The sequence below is a fragment of the Pseudorasbora parva genome, chromosome 19 (genome assembly GCF_024679245.1).
Source record: "Pseudorasbora parva isolate DD20220531a chromosome 19, ASM2467924v1, whole genome shotgun sequence".
In the NCBI taxonomy this organism is placed as follows: domain Eukaryota; kingdom Metazoa; phylum Chordata; class Actinopteri; order Cypriniformes; family Gobionidae; genus Pseudorasbora; species Pseudorasbora parva.
In genome coordinates, this window is record NC_090190.1 from 40,379,043 (window position 1) to 40,396,999 (window position 17,957).

The 17,957-nt window shown below is 37.0% G+C and overlaps 1 protein-coding gene across 1 annotated transcript; it reads left to right on the forward strand.

The window, feature by feature from the left end:
* Positions 1-1,642: 1,642 nt before the first annotated feature.
* LOC137047417 (NACHT, LRR and PYD domains-containing protein 3-like) lies at positions 1,643-16,505 on the forward strand. The gene is made up of 8 exons (XM_067425048.1): positions 1,643-1,764; positions 1,896-2,000; positions 2,788-4,572; positions 5,653-5,826; positions 8,920-9,093; positions 12,532-12,705; positions 14,790-14,963; positions 15,768-16,505. The coding sequence occupies exons 1-8, from the start codon at positions 1,643-1,645 to the stop codon at positions 15,772-15,774; spliced, it is 2,715 nt and encodes a 904-aa protein (XP_067281149.1). The 3' UTR covers positions 15,775-16,505.
* Positions 16,506-17,957: the final 1,452 nt, after the last annotated feature.

A 17,957-nucleotide genomic window follows, 5' to 3' on the forward strand; every position in this document is an offset into this window, starting at 1 on the left:
TGCTCAAAATCTGAGCCAGAGTAGAGCCATTTGAAAGCATGCATCCAATAAGTTTTGAGATAGAGTGAAAGAAATTTGCCTGTGAGCAGAGAGATTAATTTCATGGATGCACTCTCATGTTACAATAATGGGCTCTCGACATTTAACACCACAGAAACGAAACGACCTCAAATGAACTATAAAACGAAAAGAAAGTAATTTTTGTATTTATTATTATTATTTTTTAATGTAATTAAAGAATTGGCAGTTTCTGAGGTGAGAACTAGTGCTTTGAAATATACAACATTGATGTAAAGATCTCTGTCCTGTTCTGTTTTGTGTTTGGGTGCCCATTATTCTATCCAGAAAATATCTCACATTAAATTACTTAAGATTGATTTCCTTGCCCACACATGTAATCTTGAGATCTTTAAATGATTCCTGATTAAAACTAGTGAGGTACTAGTCTCTCTCTCTCTCTCTCTCTCTCTCTCTCTCTCTCTCTCTCTCTCTCTCTCTCTCTCTCTCTCTCTCTCTCTCTCTCTCTCTCATAATAAACTTTTTATGAACTGGATGTGTGGGATATTTGTCTTTAAACAGGTTTGGCAACTTTTGCTACCAGAGCTGAAAACATTTTCAGAGTTTTACTGTGCGCCAAAAGTGTTGAATAGAATCTTTAAGTTGCCGGTGCAGGAATTTAGGTGGTGGGAAGCACTTGATGGGAAACCACGAACATGTTGGGATCCTGTGATAAACTACAGTAAAGTTTTGATCGAGGTAAGTGAGCATTAGTCGGATTAGCTGTATTTTGAGTTACTGGGCAACCATGAACTGCTTTCTTTACGTTTTTTAAAGGAGAAAATAAAAAGTTCTTTATGGAATCCACTTTTTGTTGGACATATACGTAAGTCAATATATAAATTACAGTTTAAAGATCAGCTGGGGAACATTAGGCTACATTTAATCACCCTAATGTTCTAACAAAATAACTATATTTGGGTTTTTTAATTTTTAGTAACAAAGTAACTTTAACATCGGATTTATTTACTTATTTATTCTCAAATTTTAATTTTAAACTTCAATATAAAGGAAGGTTACAGCTTAAATTGTAATTAGAAATTCATTTTAATACTTTTGTTTGACAGTTTGTCTGAATCAGTATTTCTGGCTCGTGTAGCCGCATGAAGAATGAATGGATCATGGAGAACCAAAAAATGTTCAGAAAAGGGGATTTTTCTCCAGAATGCAGGTATGTCAAAGTCTTCACAAGGAAATGCGAGTTGTTATCTCTGTAATATTCTAGTGTAATATAATTAAAAACCTGAGTGTCACACAGGTTTTTAGGCTTTCTAAACACTGCTCTGAATTCAAAGAGAGCTGATATTTGTCAGGAAACAGATGGACCGATGGATGACATGACGGCCTTTTGCAATGCCATCACCTTTTTGCATCTAAAATCACCTGTACCTGTTTAATTCACAATAATGCTATGAACTGTTGTATTAAACTCAACCCACAGATCAAACTCACCAGAGCCCAGCTGTGTGTCCATGAAGAGTGACCAGTCTATAGATATTCCACTAAAATTAAATGGAAGGATCACACCAACTGATCTGAGGTACAACACTTCTGTCTAGATAGATAGAAAGAATACTAGCACAAAATGCATGCAGGACCTAATTTCTCAGAGAGTAACATAGTGTCGTCCCACATCCGGCCCACACCTGGTACGTGTGGAATCCACGCGTACCAGATGTGGGCCGGATCTGGGCTGTTGCTGTCTGGGTTGGCCAATATCCATAGATAGACAGACAGACAGAGCCTCCATGTTAGGTTTATCTTAATGTAAATCAACAATTTAAAAAAAAAAAATTTTATTTTCTTATCTCTGTTCTAATGTTAACTCAATTACACAGTCAGAGATCAAACTCACCAGAGCCCAGCTGTGTGTCCATAAGGAGTGACCAGTCTATAGAGATTCCACTGAAATTTAAGGGAAGACACACATCAACTGATCTGAGGTACGTTAATGGGTTAGTTCACCCAAAAATTAAAATTCTGTCATTATTTCCTTACCCTCATGTCGTTCGACACCCGTAAGACCTTTGTTCATCTTCGGAACACAAATTAAGATATTTGTGTTGAAATCCAATGACTCAGAAAGGCCTCCATTGAAAGCAATGTCATTTTCTCTCTTAAGTTAGACCCATAACATGTACTCAAGACATCATTACAAAGTCCATCTTACATTTCCCAGTCAGAGATCAAAATTACCAGAGTCCAGCTGTGTTTCCATGAAGAGTGACCAGTCTATAGACAAACCGCCAGTATTAAAGGGGAAACACATATCAACTGATCTGAGGTACAACACTACCAGGTACAGTAGATAAATTATATACTCTATTCTGTTCTCTATTCAAATCTGTCTGTCAATGTGGATGCCACAGACAGAGGTCAAACTCACCGGAGCCCAGCTTTGTATCCATGAAGCGTGACCAGTCTATAGACAAACCGCCAGTATTTAAAGGAAACCACACAGTTGATTTGAGGTACAACATTTCTAGACAAACCAATTCAAACATGTTTCTAACATGTGCGGTTCAATAATCATGTCTTGTTTCTTGAATTTTTGTTTCATATAAAAGCAATATCAAACTCAGTTTTTTTGTTGGTCTGAATATTATCACAGCTTGTGCAAACACATCACAGCCATGCTGATATTCCAACCAACAGCCTGATTAAAAGTGTAATATTGTTTTTGTATTTTTGTATTTAATTTTTTTGTAATATGTTGATTTAATCTTTCAGTTGTGACTCTAAACTGATCCACCAGTTCAAATCAAATCTAATGACGAAATTTCAGTGTCTGTGTGAAGGAACAGCAAAGCAGGGAAACCCAATACTCCTGAATGAGATCTACACAGAGCTCTACATCACAGAGAGTCAAAGTGGAGAGATCAATAATGAGCATGAGGTGAGTCAGATTGAGACACGATCCAGGAGAGCAGAAACAGAGGACACACCAATCAAGTGCACTGACATCTTTAGACCTTTACCTGGACAAGTCAAACCCATCAGAACTGTGCTGACAAAGGGAGTCGCTGGCATTGGAAAAACAGTCTCTGTGCAGAAGTTCATTCTGGACTGGTCTGAAGGGAAAACGAATCAGGATGTCCAGCTTATATTTCCGCTTCCTTTCAGAGAGCTCAACTTGATGAAGGACAAAACACTCAGTCTTTCAGATCTTCTTTGTGTCTTTTTCCCGGAAACCAAAGAAATGGAAAAGTCCAGTGATAAATATAAATTGTTGTTCATCTTTGATGGTCTGGATGAGTGTCGCCTGAATCTGGATTTTAATGTGAAACTGTGTAATATATCTGAATCAGCCTCAGTGGACGTGCTGCTGACGAACCTTATTATGGGGAATCTGCTTCCCTCTGCTCTCATCTGGATCACCTCCAGACCAGCAGCAGCTGATCTCGTCCCCTCTGAGTGTGTCCATCGAGTGACAGAGGTACGAGGCTTCAATGATCCACAGAAGGAGGAATACTTCAGGAAGAGAATCAGTGATCGGTGTTTGGCCAATACAATCATCACACATCTAAAGTCATCAAGGAGCCTATACATCATGTGCCACATCCCAGTTTTCTGCTGGATCTCAGCCACTGTTCTAGAGAAGATGTTGAGTCGAGCAGAGAGTGGAGAGATTCCCAAGACTCTCACTCAAATGTACACACACTTCCTGATCATTCAGACCAACATCAAACATGAGAAGGACTATATGAAGAAAGTCAAAGATAAAGGCATGATTGTCAAACTGGGGAAACTGGCTTTTCAGCAGCTTATGAAAGGCAACCTGATCTTCTATGATGAGGACCTGAGAGATTGTGGGATTGACGTGACAGAAGCATCAGTGTACTCAGGATTGTGCACTCAAATCTTCAGAGAGGAGTTGGGCTTGTATCAGGGGAAAGTCTTCTGCTTTGTTCATCTGAGCATTCAGGAACATCTAGCGGCTCTATATGCACATTTCTCATTTAGAAAGAAGAACAGAAATGTGTTTGACCAAACCAAACAAAATCTGTTGTCTAAGATTTTTAAACAGAAGAAAAATCATTCAATATCTAAGCTGCATCAGCGAGCTGTGAATGAGGCTTTACACAGTGAGAATGGACATCTGGACCTTTTCCTGCGTTTTCTTCTGGGTCTTTCATTAGAGTCCAATCAGACTCTCTTACGAGAACTACTGACACAGACAGGAAGCTGCTCCTTCAACAAAGAGGAAACAGTTGAGTACATCAGACAGAAGATAAGTGAGAATTGCTCTCCAGAAAGATCCATCAATCTGTTCCACTGTCTGAATGAACTTGGTGATGATTCACTGATGCAGGAGATCCAAGACTATCTGAGATCTGGAGAAATAGGACGAACCAAACTCTCCTCTTCACAGTGGTCAGCTCTGGTTTATGTGTTGCTGACATCAGAGCAGAAGATGGATGTTTTTGATCTAAAACAGTTTATTGGAGAACAAAATTCAGCAGATGAAGTTCTTCAGAAGCTTCTACCTGTGGTTAAAGAATCCAGATCTGTTCAGTAAGTCACACTGAAAACAATAGCTACATGATCAAAAATGATCACATTTATAATTCTGTCAGGGCCCCTATCATTAAAGCATACAGTTTGAACTGGTGGTATGGTTCTGGGCAAGAACCCCCTGCGCATCCATGCAGCCTAGCATGGATAAGAGCAGGGAGAGCAGCGATAATACCCACCTTAGGGTAAACAGAACAGAACCAACATAATATATTGCAGATATCATTAATGTCAATATTTAATGTACAAAAAAAATTGAGACTTTAGTCTGATTCAACGGGAATAAAAATACCAAATCTTGACTGGGCAAGAGGAGGAGCTGGGGATGGAGGAGGGTAAATTATCTCTCGAGAAACGTGATAGCTGCTGATAGTAATGAAGGATCTTTTATATAAATGCTGTGATAGACATCATATTCTTATAGGTAGACGTGAATAGCTGACAGTCAGCTGATGCGAGCTTGACTAACGTGACCTGAAAATAGCTACAATAATCATGATGCAAGGCAACCACATTGTATGTATCTGACCTATTTTTAGCAGAATTCAGTATAGGATTTCATGACTGTTCACAGATTGTGCCCTATCATACACCCTGCTCAATGTGATGCAAGACATTTTTTGCCCAAAGTGTTTTTGCTAGTTTCAGCCCAATGCAGTTATCATTTTCCTTTTCCATTTTCCATGTCCAGTGCCACGTTATTTAAATAGAAAATGCACTCAAGCTCATCTGTTCGCCAATGGCCATACAGGTCTGAAAACCAGATGTGTTCAGGCACATTGTTGGCGCATTGCTAATTTGAGGAACTGAAAGCAACTGCATCACTGACAAAAATCTGGTTTAAAGTCAATGGTACAGTATTTTTTGTGCACCTGTGCCATGCATAAAATATTTTAATTAATTATTGTGATTAATATTTAAATGAAACTCCTCAAGCACCTTGTAGAAGAAGGTCTCATCTTAGACTGGACCTAGTAATCGTGTGATGGATTAAGTCTTTCTTTCTGATTGTTAAGTTTCTGCTTATCTGAGCTGTTGATCTTGAACTGAGAGACTGAAGGGTGTCATTTTTTTCTACAGGTTTAAGGATTGTGGAGTCACCGATGATGGTTGTGCTGCACTGGCTTCAGCTCTGAGATCAAACCCCTCACAACTGAGAGAACTGAGTATGTCTGGAAATAAACTAGGAGACTCAGGAGTGAAGCTGCTCTCTGATGTACTGAAGGATCCTCACTGTAAACTGGAGATACTGAGGTAAATAATTTCTCTGAAAATCACACAAATTGGTATTTACAAATAGTTTATAGTTGTATCAGTTTTGACGAGGATGTGGGATCTTATCCACGTCAGTAAATGTACCACATTTAAAAAGGAAAGACAAATACCCGTTACAAAAATCTTTTTAATAGTCATGTGCAGGGGCAGACTGGGCCAGAAAAGTGTACTGAGATCTGGAGGTGATTCACCAGTCCTGCACCTGCACTTCCTCATCACCACGCCCTATATATTCACTCCTGTGCCTCACATCAGTGTCTGGTCTCATCTTAACTGCATGCAACAGACTCCAGTGGTGATACTTACCTGAGCCACTTACCCGTACTATTCTACCCATATTCTGTCTTTTGTCCTCTGCCGGTCCCATGGCCTGAACAGCGACATACACTGGTGAGGCTGAGCTTGCGACTGAAGTGTGCTACCAGATGGCAATCTACAATTATGTCATAATTTTAGAGAATTTCATACAACGAGCCATTCGTTGTATGAAATCAACTCTCAACTGCAAACTCCCTATTCTCTGGATAAACCTGCTGCTTATTCTCCACCCACCGCACCATTTGTCACCCTTCCTGAATTGATGCAAAACTACGCAGACCATCTCACTCAAGTGGAGCGTCAACGTCAGATTTTCCAACTGATGGTAGATGTGTGCACATCAGCTATTCCTCAAGCTAGTGCGAGTTCCACCACTCATCTGTTCCAGTTCCTTGGCTACATCATCCATAATCAGGGCATTCAAATGATCCAGAATAAGGTAGAAACCAAGAAGAAGAACCCACCGAACTCCAATGTTTGGGTTTTGCTAACTTCTACTGTTGCTTCATCAACACTAGTCCTACATTGGGATAGATTTCATGACAGACCTGCCCCCTTCTGATTCTCACGCATGCATATTTGTAGTGGTTGATAGATTCTGCAATGCAAATTAATCCCTCTGAAGGTTCTTCCCAAAGACTTCGAAGCCACTGAGCTCCTATTCCAGCATGTATTTTGCCACTTCGGAATTCCAGAGGACATCTCGGATAGAGGGCCACATTTCATCTCCTGGGTATGGAAGGCTTTCTTCAAGTTGATCTTCCCATATATGGAGCTTTCAACAGTTAGGTTTACTATGCATAAACCTGTGGTACAGGTGCCACTAAAAACACTGCATTTTGGCAAAAAAAATTTAATGAATATTACTCCTCTCAAACATACAGAGGTTTTTTTCTGAATGGGAGTGGCTGGCAGTCATAATTAAAATTTAAAGCTGCAGTCTATAGTTTTTCCTCTTTGTCACCATCTCTGTTCGAAATCTGCAATTGCAGTTATTTGCGGAGTCATCAACTTTACATGAACTGTGCCTCGGCACGGCACAGTGAGGAGGAATCCAATGTTTTGAGAAGAATATGCTGTCAGTCACCGCGCCGGTGTGATTGTCATTCGGAATCACAGATTCTACCGTTTGAAAGTAGGGCCAACATAAGAATGCCATCTGAACAAGTAGCTAACATCCAATTTTGTTCTGTCCAACTAAGAGGAAAAAAGCATTGCAAGAAATCACGATGATTAAATCTAACGATCGCTTATTATATCACATTAAACCGTGCAAATTATACTCTGTTTTCAAGTTGTACTACATTTAATGTGTATTAGGGCTACCTGTAGTTCAGTTTCCATTTCTGTGCATTTTAATTTCTTATTGTCATACCAACAAATTAAATGTGGAGTAGTGAATTGCTCCTTCTCTAGCTAGCACAAAAGAATTGAAATTTACCATAATGCGCATAGCAAAACGAGAAAGGCACAACAAAAGTCTGTGGCTATGTGAACAAGTGTGCTACGGTTACATAACTGAACCATTACATTTACTTAGGCGTACCTGTCCAGCAGAAAAAAAGCTGTCTCTGTGTCGGTTATGAACCCCTTCAAAATGTAGAGTTCACGCCACCTTTCAAGAGCCCTTTTTATCCTTGTTTTTGCATGGGCCCAGTTGCAGTCTCTTTTTTTTCTGTAGCCATTCCGAAAGTCTGAAGTCTTTTGCATTTTATAACAGTTGAATCGCCAGTTATCACTGGTGATTTTTGTTTGAACCTTTCTGGATCCACTATCAAATTCATAAGTTTAATTATATCAAGTGATGTGACAAAAGGCTATAAATCTTCACCTTCAACATCCTCACACACAATATAGCCTACTAGCCGGGACACCTTCTTTATGCGAACAGATGTGATGTAATGTTGCAAAAATATGCTTGAATTTCCCACGGAAATCCACCAGTACCACTGGAATTAAAAACATTATTTCAAGCTTACCATTGAAAATTGAGGTAAGGTAAGCAGATGTACTTGCTCAAAAAAAACAATTGTATAATTTTCAATACAAACAGTTCCGGACTGCAGCTTTAAAGTATCAACTCCTTTTTTGAAAACTCTTGAAACAAAGATTTTCAGAATAAAATAGGTAAAATACTAAAGCGTGAGTCTTAGATCTTTTTAATGATGTATAGTTTGTTGAGGTAATTACAATCGTTTACATTAAAACTAATATGTATACTACTTATACATAAACAAATATAAAAAAAGAATACTTCAGTGCGCCATTGGTTTATGCAACAATAACACATTAACAAATTTAAATGCTGTGTAGGTGTGGTCCCATTATGGATAATGAACAGGCAGATGTATAACATAAACAAAGAATATTGTTTTTTGATATGAATTACTTCATTTAGCTTTCTAAAAACTATCTCTCATGAATGTATCGCAAGTGTTCGCTAAGTTATAGTTAATTTTTAAACGCATTTCAGCACGGACTTTACTGAGAGACAGACTGCAGAATGTGCATCGTGTTTGTTTTCTTTATTTGACAAAAAGCACTACATGTAGTTTTTATTGTGAGTGTACACAAATAAAAGTAGACTAATCAATGAAGTTATTTAAGTCTCTTTTGCACTGAAAAGAAAAAAAGCTAGGTGGTATCACCGGCGTGACCGCACACCACTAGGGGTTAAGTCTCTCTTACTAATTGTGAAGTTCCTACTTATCTGTGCTGAACTGAAAGACTGAAAAGTGTCATTGTTCTCTGTAGGTTCAGTGACTGTGGCTTTACAGATGAAAGTTGTGCTGCTCTGGCTTTGTCTTTGAGATCAAACCCATCACACCTGAAACATTTGGATCTGACTGGAAATAGACTGGGAACATCAGGAGTGAATCTGCTTTCTGATGTACTGAAGGATTTTCATTGTAAACTGGAGATACTGTGGTAAATCATCTCTCAGAGATTCACACAAATTGGTCAGTTCTGATAAATCGAAAATTACATTGAAATTGTATTAAAAAAAACATTTCAGAGAAAGTTTTCAGAGAAAAGCTTTTCTCAATCTTTTCAATTGGCCAAATAACATTTTTAATTGCTTTAATCAAATCAAATGTATATAGTTTTGCCTATAAGGTAAACTAATAGGGTATTTTAGGATGTTTATACATTTTTAATGGGAACAGATAGGCCTTATTTTTTACAGTGTGAATAACTGTCTGAATCAGTGTTACTGACTAAATATATAAAAAACATTTTTTGCATATCTTACTGTTTGCTTTAAATTATATCCTTAAAGCCCCACTTGGCTACTTTTGCTCTCGGGGTCCCCCTACAGTTTGGAAAAAATAATGTCCTCAACTACTGTCGTAAGAGCTGTCATCCTACAACAGGGGATGCCATCGCGCGTGCATTTGTTGACATGACAACCCTGATAGCCCTGAACTAGTGATGCGCGGGTCGTCTCATAACCCGCGGACCCCGTATGTCTATTTAATGGTCGCGGGTGCGCGCCGTGTTGTAAAAATATATACAGTAGTGCGGTGCGGGCCAAATAACTTCATAAAAGCGTCCCGCGGGTCGGTGCAGCACTAACAGTTCCCCTGAAAACTGCAAGAGGAGTTCTTCTGGCGTCGCGTGTGAAATGTCTTCATCCCAGGTAACGTTACAGTCAGTGGCATATGTTTCAGCATGTCATATGAATATAATTTCATGGGTTTTATTTTTTTCAAACGCCAAATAATCACGATGCTCACGTTTACAAGCCAGCGTCATTATAGTAGTCTATTGGTTACCGTTTTACAGAATCTATATGATACTTCAGTTCAATGTTTGAGTGGTAGCTCACCGTAACAAGCAGGACAGCATCGGTCGGGCACGCCTCCTTCAGCTCACGCCGACGAGCAAACCCTGGTCACATTTTGATCCTCGTCCTGCCTTTAATCCCATCATTTTTTCATTTCCTCTTATTGCTTTCCTCCAACAAAACCTTTTCTTTCTTATTTGTCTCTGCTGCTTCGGACATGACTATATTATCCGACGAACAAAGTTGGGCTCGCACGTCCCAATGTAAGGAAGTGTGTGTGTTGGTGGAAGTGACGTATATGCCGTAAAGCTGTCGAATTTTGTAGTTCTTTTCTTTTTCTCGGGTTACTACCCGAAACCCGAAGTTTAAAAGTACGATTAAAAACGATACAGACCCCATCAGGCTATGGCAGACGTGTCATTCAACCTATTGTAAGTCGATTTATCATCACAAGAGTCTTAAAAAATATATTATGAAGGTTGAAAAGTTACCTAGTGCTGCTTTAATATACAATGTAATTTTTCATCATGTTGAGAAGATCACAGGAGTTATCATAAAGCTACTGTCTGTCTGAACACAACACCAACACACCTGCATTCAGCAGAGGTTGTACAGTACTGTGTCACCAGACCTATTCAAACCAACCAATGGACCGTTCGACCACCAAGCGAGTCCACCAGTGATTTCTATACACAATCTAAAGCAGGATAATGCAATCCTTGCTGTAGTTAAAACATTAAAACACATCTTGTCACAGGAAAAATGTTCAGAAGCAGTGCATCCACTACATATATTTCTATTTAAATTATATTTTTATTTTTACTTCTAGATAATGATTTCATGATATTTGAGTACTTAAGTCATTGATGAGAGTGGCAATTCTAGAGAACTGGTAGTAAAAATGATTATAGATTAATCATTACCAACTGTTTGTCCAATGTCATATTCAGAACATGTAAGTACTGCACATATTTTTTATGAATGTACACAAAGCATTTTAAAACATGGCAGACTGTGTGCAGATCACTCAGGGTGGGAAATAGGGTAGAGATTGTCACCAGTGGGCAGGGCTTTTCCCTACAATAATGTCAATGCAGGGAGAAAGCTAGAACAGCGTGTTCTCTGACACTCGTCCTAATTGATGGGGATTATATAAAAGAAGTGGGTGGATTTTACACACATTAAAGTTAAAACACCATGTAAAGGGGAAATAGCTTCCTAGCTTCCAAAAGAAAGTTATATATTTTATAATTAACCCTTTGAAGCTAACCCACATTATCAACAGCTAAATTCAAATCTGCATTCACTTTGGCTGGCGCTGAGCCAGAGATACACACGCTGTGTGTTCATCATATATCACTGTTCATTGTTTCACCATGTGTTTATGTGTTATGTTTCTGACATTTAAATATAGATAAGTTGTAGCAAAAACATATATAGTTTGTAAAATATTCACTGATGTCTATGGAAGTAGCAATTATCCTTTCAAATATAATTTGACAACGTGCTTTATTGATGTTTATTGCGTAGATAACTCTGATCTTGTAATATTTTTGTTGAATAGTGGCGCAAAATTGTCATCTTTTGGTGAATTTCTTAGTTTTTATGTTAAAATATGTCTCACAGCCATTTCATGCGCATATGGTTGTGGGAAAAAAAGTTTTAGTCTTCGGTAAAATAACTTTTACTGATCAACTAAACTTAGCTTACGCTAGGTAATGGATGATGTTAGGTTTGCAGGACTTCAAATAACAGCCTCTGAATCACAAAATGTGCTGTACAACATCAAGATAAGATGCAGGTTGCCTTGCGGAGTCAGTGCTTACTGTATATGCATTGTTTGTTTCTATAAGCTACAAAATACATACTGTGTTAATGTGTTAATAAGATATGTTCCCATGTCAATAATTCATAAGGATAATCGAATATGATGACATTGCAGTCATTATTACAGTGAAACCTAAAGTAATTTTTTTATTATAAATTTGTTATTTTTATTTGGAGGTTTGTTGTTCCCCCACATGAAACAAACAGTTCTTCTGACTCCCCCTAAAATATACTAAGTGCACGACTCCCCTGATTTACCGTTAGTTAATACTATATGTGGATAAGGAATTAATACATTAACACATAATTTAATTAATAGCAATTCAAATATTATTCAAATAGCCTTTTTTGTAGTCGGATGTGGTAATCATTAATGGTGGTTTAGTTTTTCATGATCATACATTATCTCTTGATTATCTGTTCATTAGTTAAGCATGAATTCATGCATATTAGTGCACCAATATTGTAAAGTGTTACCTAATATACAAAGAATAATTAACAAGTATAATATTTTTCTGATTTGTATCTTACAGAAGTATTTCACAACATGTTTTCTCAGTATTTCCTTCCCATTCAGTTGGGATGTTGTGGTACTCACATAAAAAATGTTGTTTAATAAATTAAGATATTGAAATGAAGCCAAAGCACCATGTAAAATCATGCAGTCTCTCTTTCTGATTATAAAGTTATCTTTCTTATTTGAGCTGCAGATCCTAAAATGATAGAATGAAAAGTGCCATTGTTCTCTACAGGTTGAGTGATTGTGGAGTCACAGATGAAGGTTGTGCTGCTCTGGCTTCAGCTCTGAGATCAAATTCCTTACACCTGAGAGAACTGGATCTGTCATTCAATAAACTAGGAGACTCAGGAGTGAAGCTGCTCTCTGATGTACTGAAGGATCCTCAATGGAAACTGGAGATACTGTGGTAAATTATTTTTCTGAGAGTTACACACACACATTGGAATTTACAAATAAATATTCTCAAATAGTTTATAGCTGTAGCAGTTTCACATGGATGTAGGGTCATTTGTAGAGTTTTATTCACATGACAAGAAGTGTACCACATATAAAAAGACAAACATCTGTTACAAAAAGTGCCTTTCACACACAACACAGGTGAGTCTCGTTATTTCTTAGAGATGTTCTTAAGCTGATAATCTGTTTTGCAAACACATTGTTTCTAATTTTGCTGCTGAACATTGTTCCTCAGTGTTACAAACTCTGCTTTTAAAGTGCTCATTTGAGAAGGGGGTAATCAACCTAACAAGGACATGCGAAGCAAAAATGCAGTTTATTGTATGACTGCACAACTCAGTTTATTGTATGACTGCTCGTGTCACTCTATAGCAGGCATAAGATAAAGGATTAAGGTACTAACTGAAACCAAAAAATAAAGAATAAATATACAAACAAACATCGATCAACAAAACATTATAGGAAGTACAAACAACACAGCTTATCAGCATGTTGCTAGGCACACATCTCAAACCCTTCACATCAGTGCACACCACGCTCATAATAGAGCTTGGACCGTGACCATGGCAATCATGAAGCTCGGAAAAGGTAGAAGCAGCACAACATCAGCTCTCCCTCCCATGTCTAAACTTTCCCATCTTATTTAATCCAGGACATCATTATCGAACAGGCTGCAAGTGCGCAGGGGCAGAGCTTAACCTCAGAAGAGAGAATGAAATTCAGCGCAGAGAAAAACACAAACACAAAACACACACAAGGCTTAGTGCGTAACATCGGTTCCAGATGGTTATTTGTCTTCAGAGACGAGGAGTCTAGATGTGAGTGAATATCCATCTTATCTGAATTGTTTTTGTATTATTTGCAAACGAATGTGGAAATGTACAGACCAACTGTACATTATCCTGCTTGTTAGTGTAAAAGCATTAAGAAATTACTACAACAAAAGTTTGATTATTTCTGCAGCAATAATACAGAAGTGATAAAATATCACTGTAGTAATATGGTTGTATTAAGTATCACGTTACCTTGATCAAACATGTTCATTACCTGGAACTGGAACAGTGGCAGTATGAATTGCACATAGAAACAAAGGAGTATCAAAAATGAACAGTCTTTATTAACAATTCAAAATAAATTTGAGCAGAAAACCGTCTAAAACAAACCACATAAGAGTACAATAAAACTGACAATAAACAATAGAAACCAAGCTATAAATACAGGTATGGAACAAATTGAATCAAACTAGACACATTTGAAACCGATTGATAACTGGAAACAAAGACATAATCGGTAACCATAAAAACCAACAAGGATCGGGAACAAAGGCAAAAAGGTACAGAACAGAACTAAACTAAACCGAAACACAACACAATGAAACTAACATGCTCATTATAGTAACATAATAACATAAAAAGGAATTATACAATTCCTGTCATTTTGACAGACAACAAATATTATATTTACCTGCTTTAAAAAATTCTGCTAATAGAGATTAGAATTGAAAAGGGGAAACAATTACATTTCAAAGCATCAGTGTGAAAACAAACCTGGATGTCGAGAGGAAAAACTAGGTTTTCAGGACATTTGTTTGAATTATTCATGGGATATATTGTAAATGAAACTGGGAGAACAGGTCTACAAATGGACAGTATGTGTTGTCTTTTTCATTCTGTTACAGTGGAACAAAAATAAAAACAAGTCTGAAAATAGAACTTTATGGAAATTGTACAGCTCATTGAGTCAAACTGGCAGATAAGGATTATTTGTATCCTAAAGTTCCAGGAATTCAAGATTGTCTCTTTAGGAAAAAAATGGATTCTGTAGGAAATCTGTAGTTAAGTCAGTAAAAAAATATTAATGTACAAAGAATAATTAACATGTACAATATTTTCTCTGTTATATCTTAGATCATGAATAGTTTTTTAGTCAATTTTTTATATTCAGTTGTTTTGATTATTTTGCGGTGCTCAATCCTGCTTATCTGAGCTGTAGTTCCTGAACTGAGAGACTAAAGAGTGTCATTGTTCTCTACAGGTTAAAGAATTGTGGAGTCACAGATGAAGGTTGTGCTGCACTGGCTTCATCTCTGAGATCAAACCCCTCACACCTGAGACAACTGGATCTGTCATTCAATAAACTAGGAGACTCAGATGTGAAGCTGCTCTCTGATCTGAGGGATGATTCACGTTATAAACTGGAGAAGCTTCTGTGAGTAGCAATGATTAAAAATGGTCACATTGTAATTGGCTGCTAATTATTGATATTAAGCAGTTTTATGTTGAAGGCCATGTATAAGTTTTAACCTACTAGTGCATTTATTATTGATGTGCCATTTTTTAAAAATTGTATTTCAAAATAAGATTTTTCTCCTAAAGTGACATATTTTAAGATAATTCTTCTTTTTCTTTTTAATAAAATATAAAGATAAATACGTATCACCACTTGGCACTTTCATTATCATAAAAAAAGAGACATTATTATGGCTAAGAGTCAAATATCAAATGATCTTGAATGGTTAAAATGGCTTTTCCAGATCTATCTATTTGTAGTAGATATAATGTATCACAGCGTTATTATCTCACTATTAGAAATGGGGTTTTTTAGTTGTTTTTGGGGTAATACTTTACAATAAGGTTTATTAGTTAATATTAGTTAACTAAATTAGTTAACCTGAACTGATAATGAACTTGCACTTATAAAATGCTTATTAATCTTTGTTAAAGTTAATGTCTACATTTACTAATACTTTATTCAAGTCTTGTTAACATTACGTAATGCACTGTGAACTAACATGAACAAACCATGAACAGCTGTATTTATATAAACTAACATTAACAAAGATGAACAAATACAGTAACAAATGCACTGCTCATGGTTAGTTCATATTAGTTCATACATTAACTAATGTTAACTAATGAAACATTAGAAAATGTTACCATTTTTTGTTCTAAAATGGATGATGCAGTAATTTCACACACATTTGACTTTCTGTGTTTTACTTAAATGTATTAGATGCTAGACTGGATCATCTGGATCATCTGTTGATGAATAAAGAGCCACTACAGACAGGCTGTTTTCAGTACATTTCCATGGTTATACATGGTTAAGGCCACAGAGACAATGCCTCTCTAGCCCCCTGAACTACCTGCACCCTTATTGGTTTTTCAACTTCTTGCACCGCATTGGACTCCTAAACTGCCGGCGCCACCCTGGAGACTTCCTAACCTGCCAGATCTGCCTATGGTCCACAACCCAGGCCCACAATTGCCATGGTCCAGGTCCTGTCCCCCTTTACGGGCCTTGCCCTCCAATTTTGTGTTTTTTTTTTTTCGTTTGGGAGATACGGCCAACAGAGAGGGATATGTCACTTTTTTTTTTCCATGTCATGTCATGTCTTTTATTTTGAAGTTTACTCAGTCCATGTGTCCTAGTTCTTGTCATGTGATTCCCTTTCCATCATATAATCATGTATTGTGCTTTCCTTGTCTTATGTGTCATGTTCTTATTGGTTGTTTTAGTCATGTGTTTCTCAGTCCTGTTTTCTCATTGGTTCTGTCTTGATAATTCACAGATATTTATTGGCAAGTCAATAGTCTTTGTGTATAAATAGCCCTCATGTTTCCGTTGTCAAGTATTGTCCCTGTACCATTGCTGGTGAGTCTCTCTATGCTCAGGTTCAAGTTTAGTTTCAATGTTCTGTGTCAGGTCTTTGTTAATTTTGTTATTTTGTTCACTTTTATAAATAAACAGCACTTGCAACTTGCATCAGTGGATACAGGCAATGGTACCACTACTTGATAAGACATGTCAATACTGTATGATTAACATATTTATTATGTATCATAGTAGTGGAATCAGATATTATATGTGATTACAACACTCATTATTGCAGTGTTTAAAAAAACATTTGTTTTAAAGGCCTATTTAGAGATTAAACCATTGCATTTTAAAATGTGTGTGTATATATTAAATCGAATACCTAAAAAAAAAAGATTTTAAAATGAATAAAGAAAACAAATAAATAAAAACTAGATTTAAATAATATATTTAACAATACAGTGCTTTAATGGGTGGAACATTTTAATTTAAATGTAACATTTGAAATTATATTAAATATTTAGACATTTTATAGATATATAAAATTGTAACTATAAGTCGGGTCTTTATACAAAAAACTGTACTCAAAACATAAAGAACACAGCAGACAGGGTATACATGTAACACTAGTACTGTAGTAAATTTGAGGTAGACTAGACTTCTAATGTCTATAAGGTCAGTGTTCAATGTGCTTATATCCATTCATTAGCTGATTAATATGGTAATTGTTAATCAAATAATCTGTTTGTTTACCTGCCGATGGAGTGAAACACAGCTAATGGGTTTTTCAGTATCAGTCTCTCTTTCTGTAAATTACTGCCATAAGCAAAATACAGAAAACAACCGCTGGATGACATTTTCATTATCACAGTGCTTAAAGAAATGTATCGGGTATAACCTACGCTATGGAATCAATCTTGTGTTGAGTTGACTCTTTAGAATCAATGGCACAGTTACTTTCACAAGGAGAAAAAATAAATAAAATTAATAATAATTGACAAATAATTCACATTTTCAACAAACAAAACGTCAAAAGGTTTGAATCGGGTCATTGAAATGAACCCGATTTGCTAAGCAGGAGAACTGACCCCTGCAGTGTCACGTTTCAAAATAAAAGTCCCACTCACTATTATCATTTAATAATAACGAATTAACGAATATTAATGAAACTGGTATGGTGTAAAAGTGGCGTTTAGGGAATGCTGGGGTACACAACTTGGGTGATTTTTACGCTCCATTTCCTGTGAAGTGATGTATCAATGTTCCCTTCTTCCCTATGCTATTTTGCACTTCATGTGAAGTGATTTATTAATGTTCCCTTTTTCCCTAAACCATTCACAGTGCCGTTCGAACTGAACATGTTCGCTCCCTTTGGAATTAAACCTCACTTAAGATGGTGGAATATCCTTTTAAGTTCACTTCACAGTCCACTTATGGTCGTATGCAGGCCCTAAGCTGCATCCTTAAAGCAAGTGCCATGCCCCTCTTAACCTGTTATTTTCCCAGTTAGCCCAAGCTCCACCCACCCAATTTCAAACCAATCAGGACTCTGCCCACAGCTTTTTCCCTTTTGTTGCCTGTGGCTGTATGGGACTATGAGTTTTT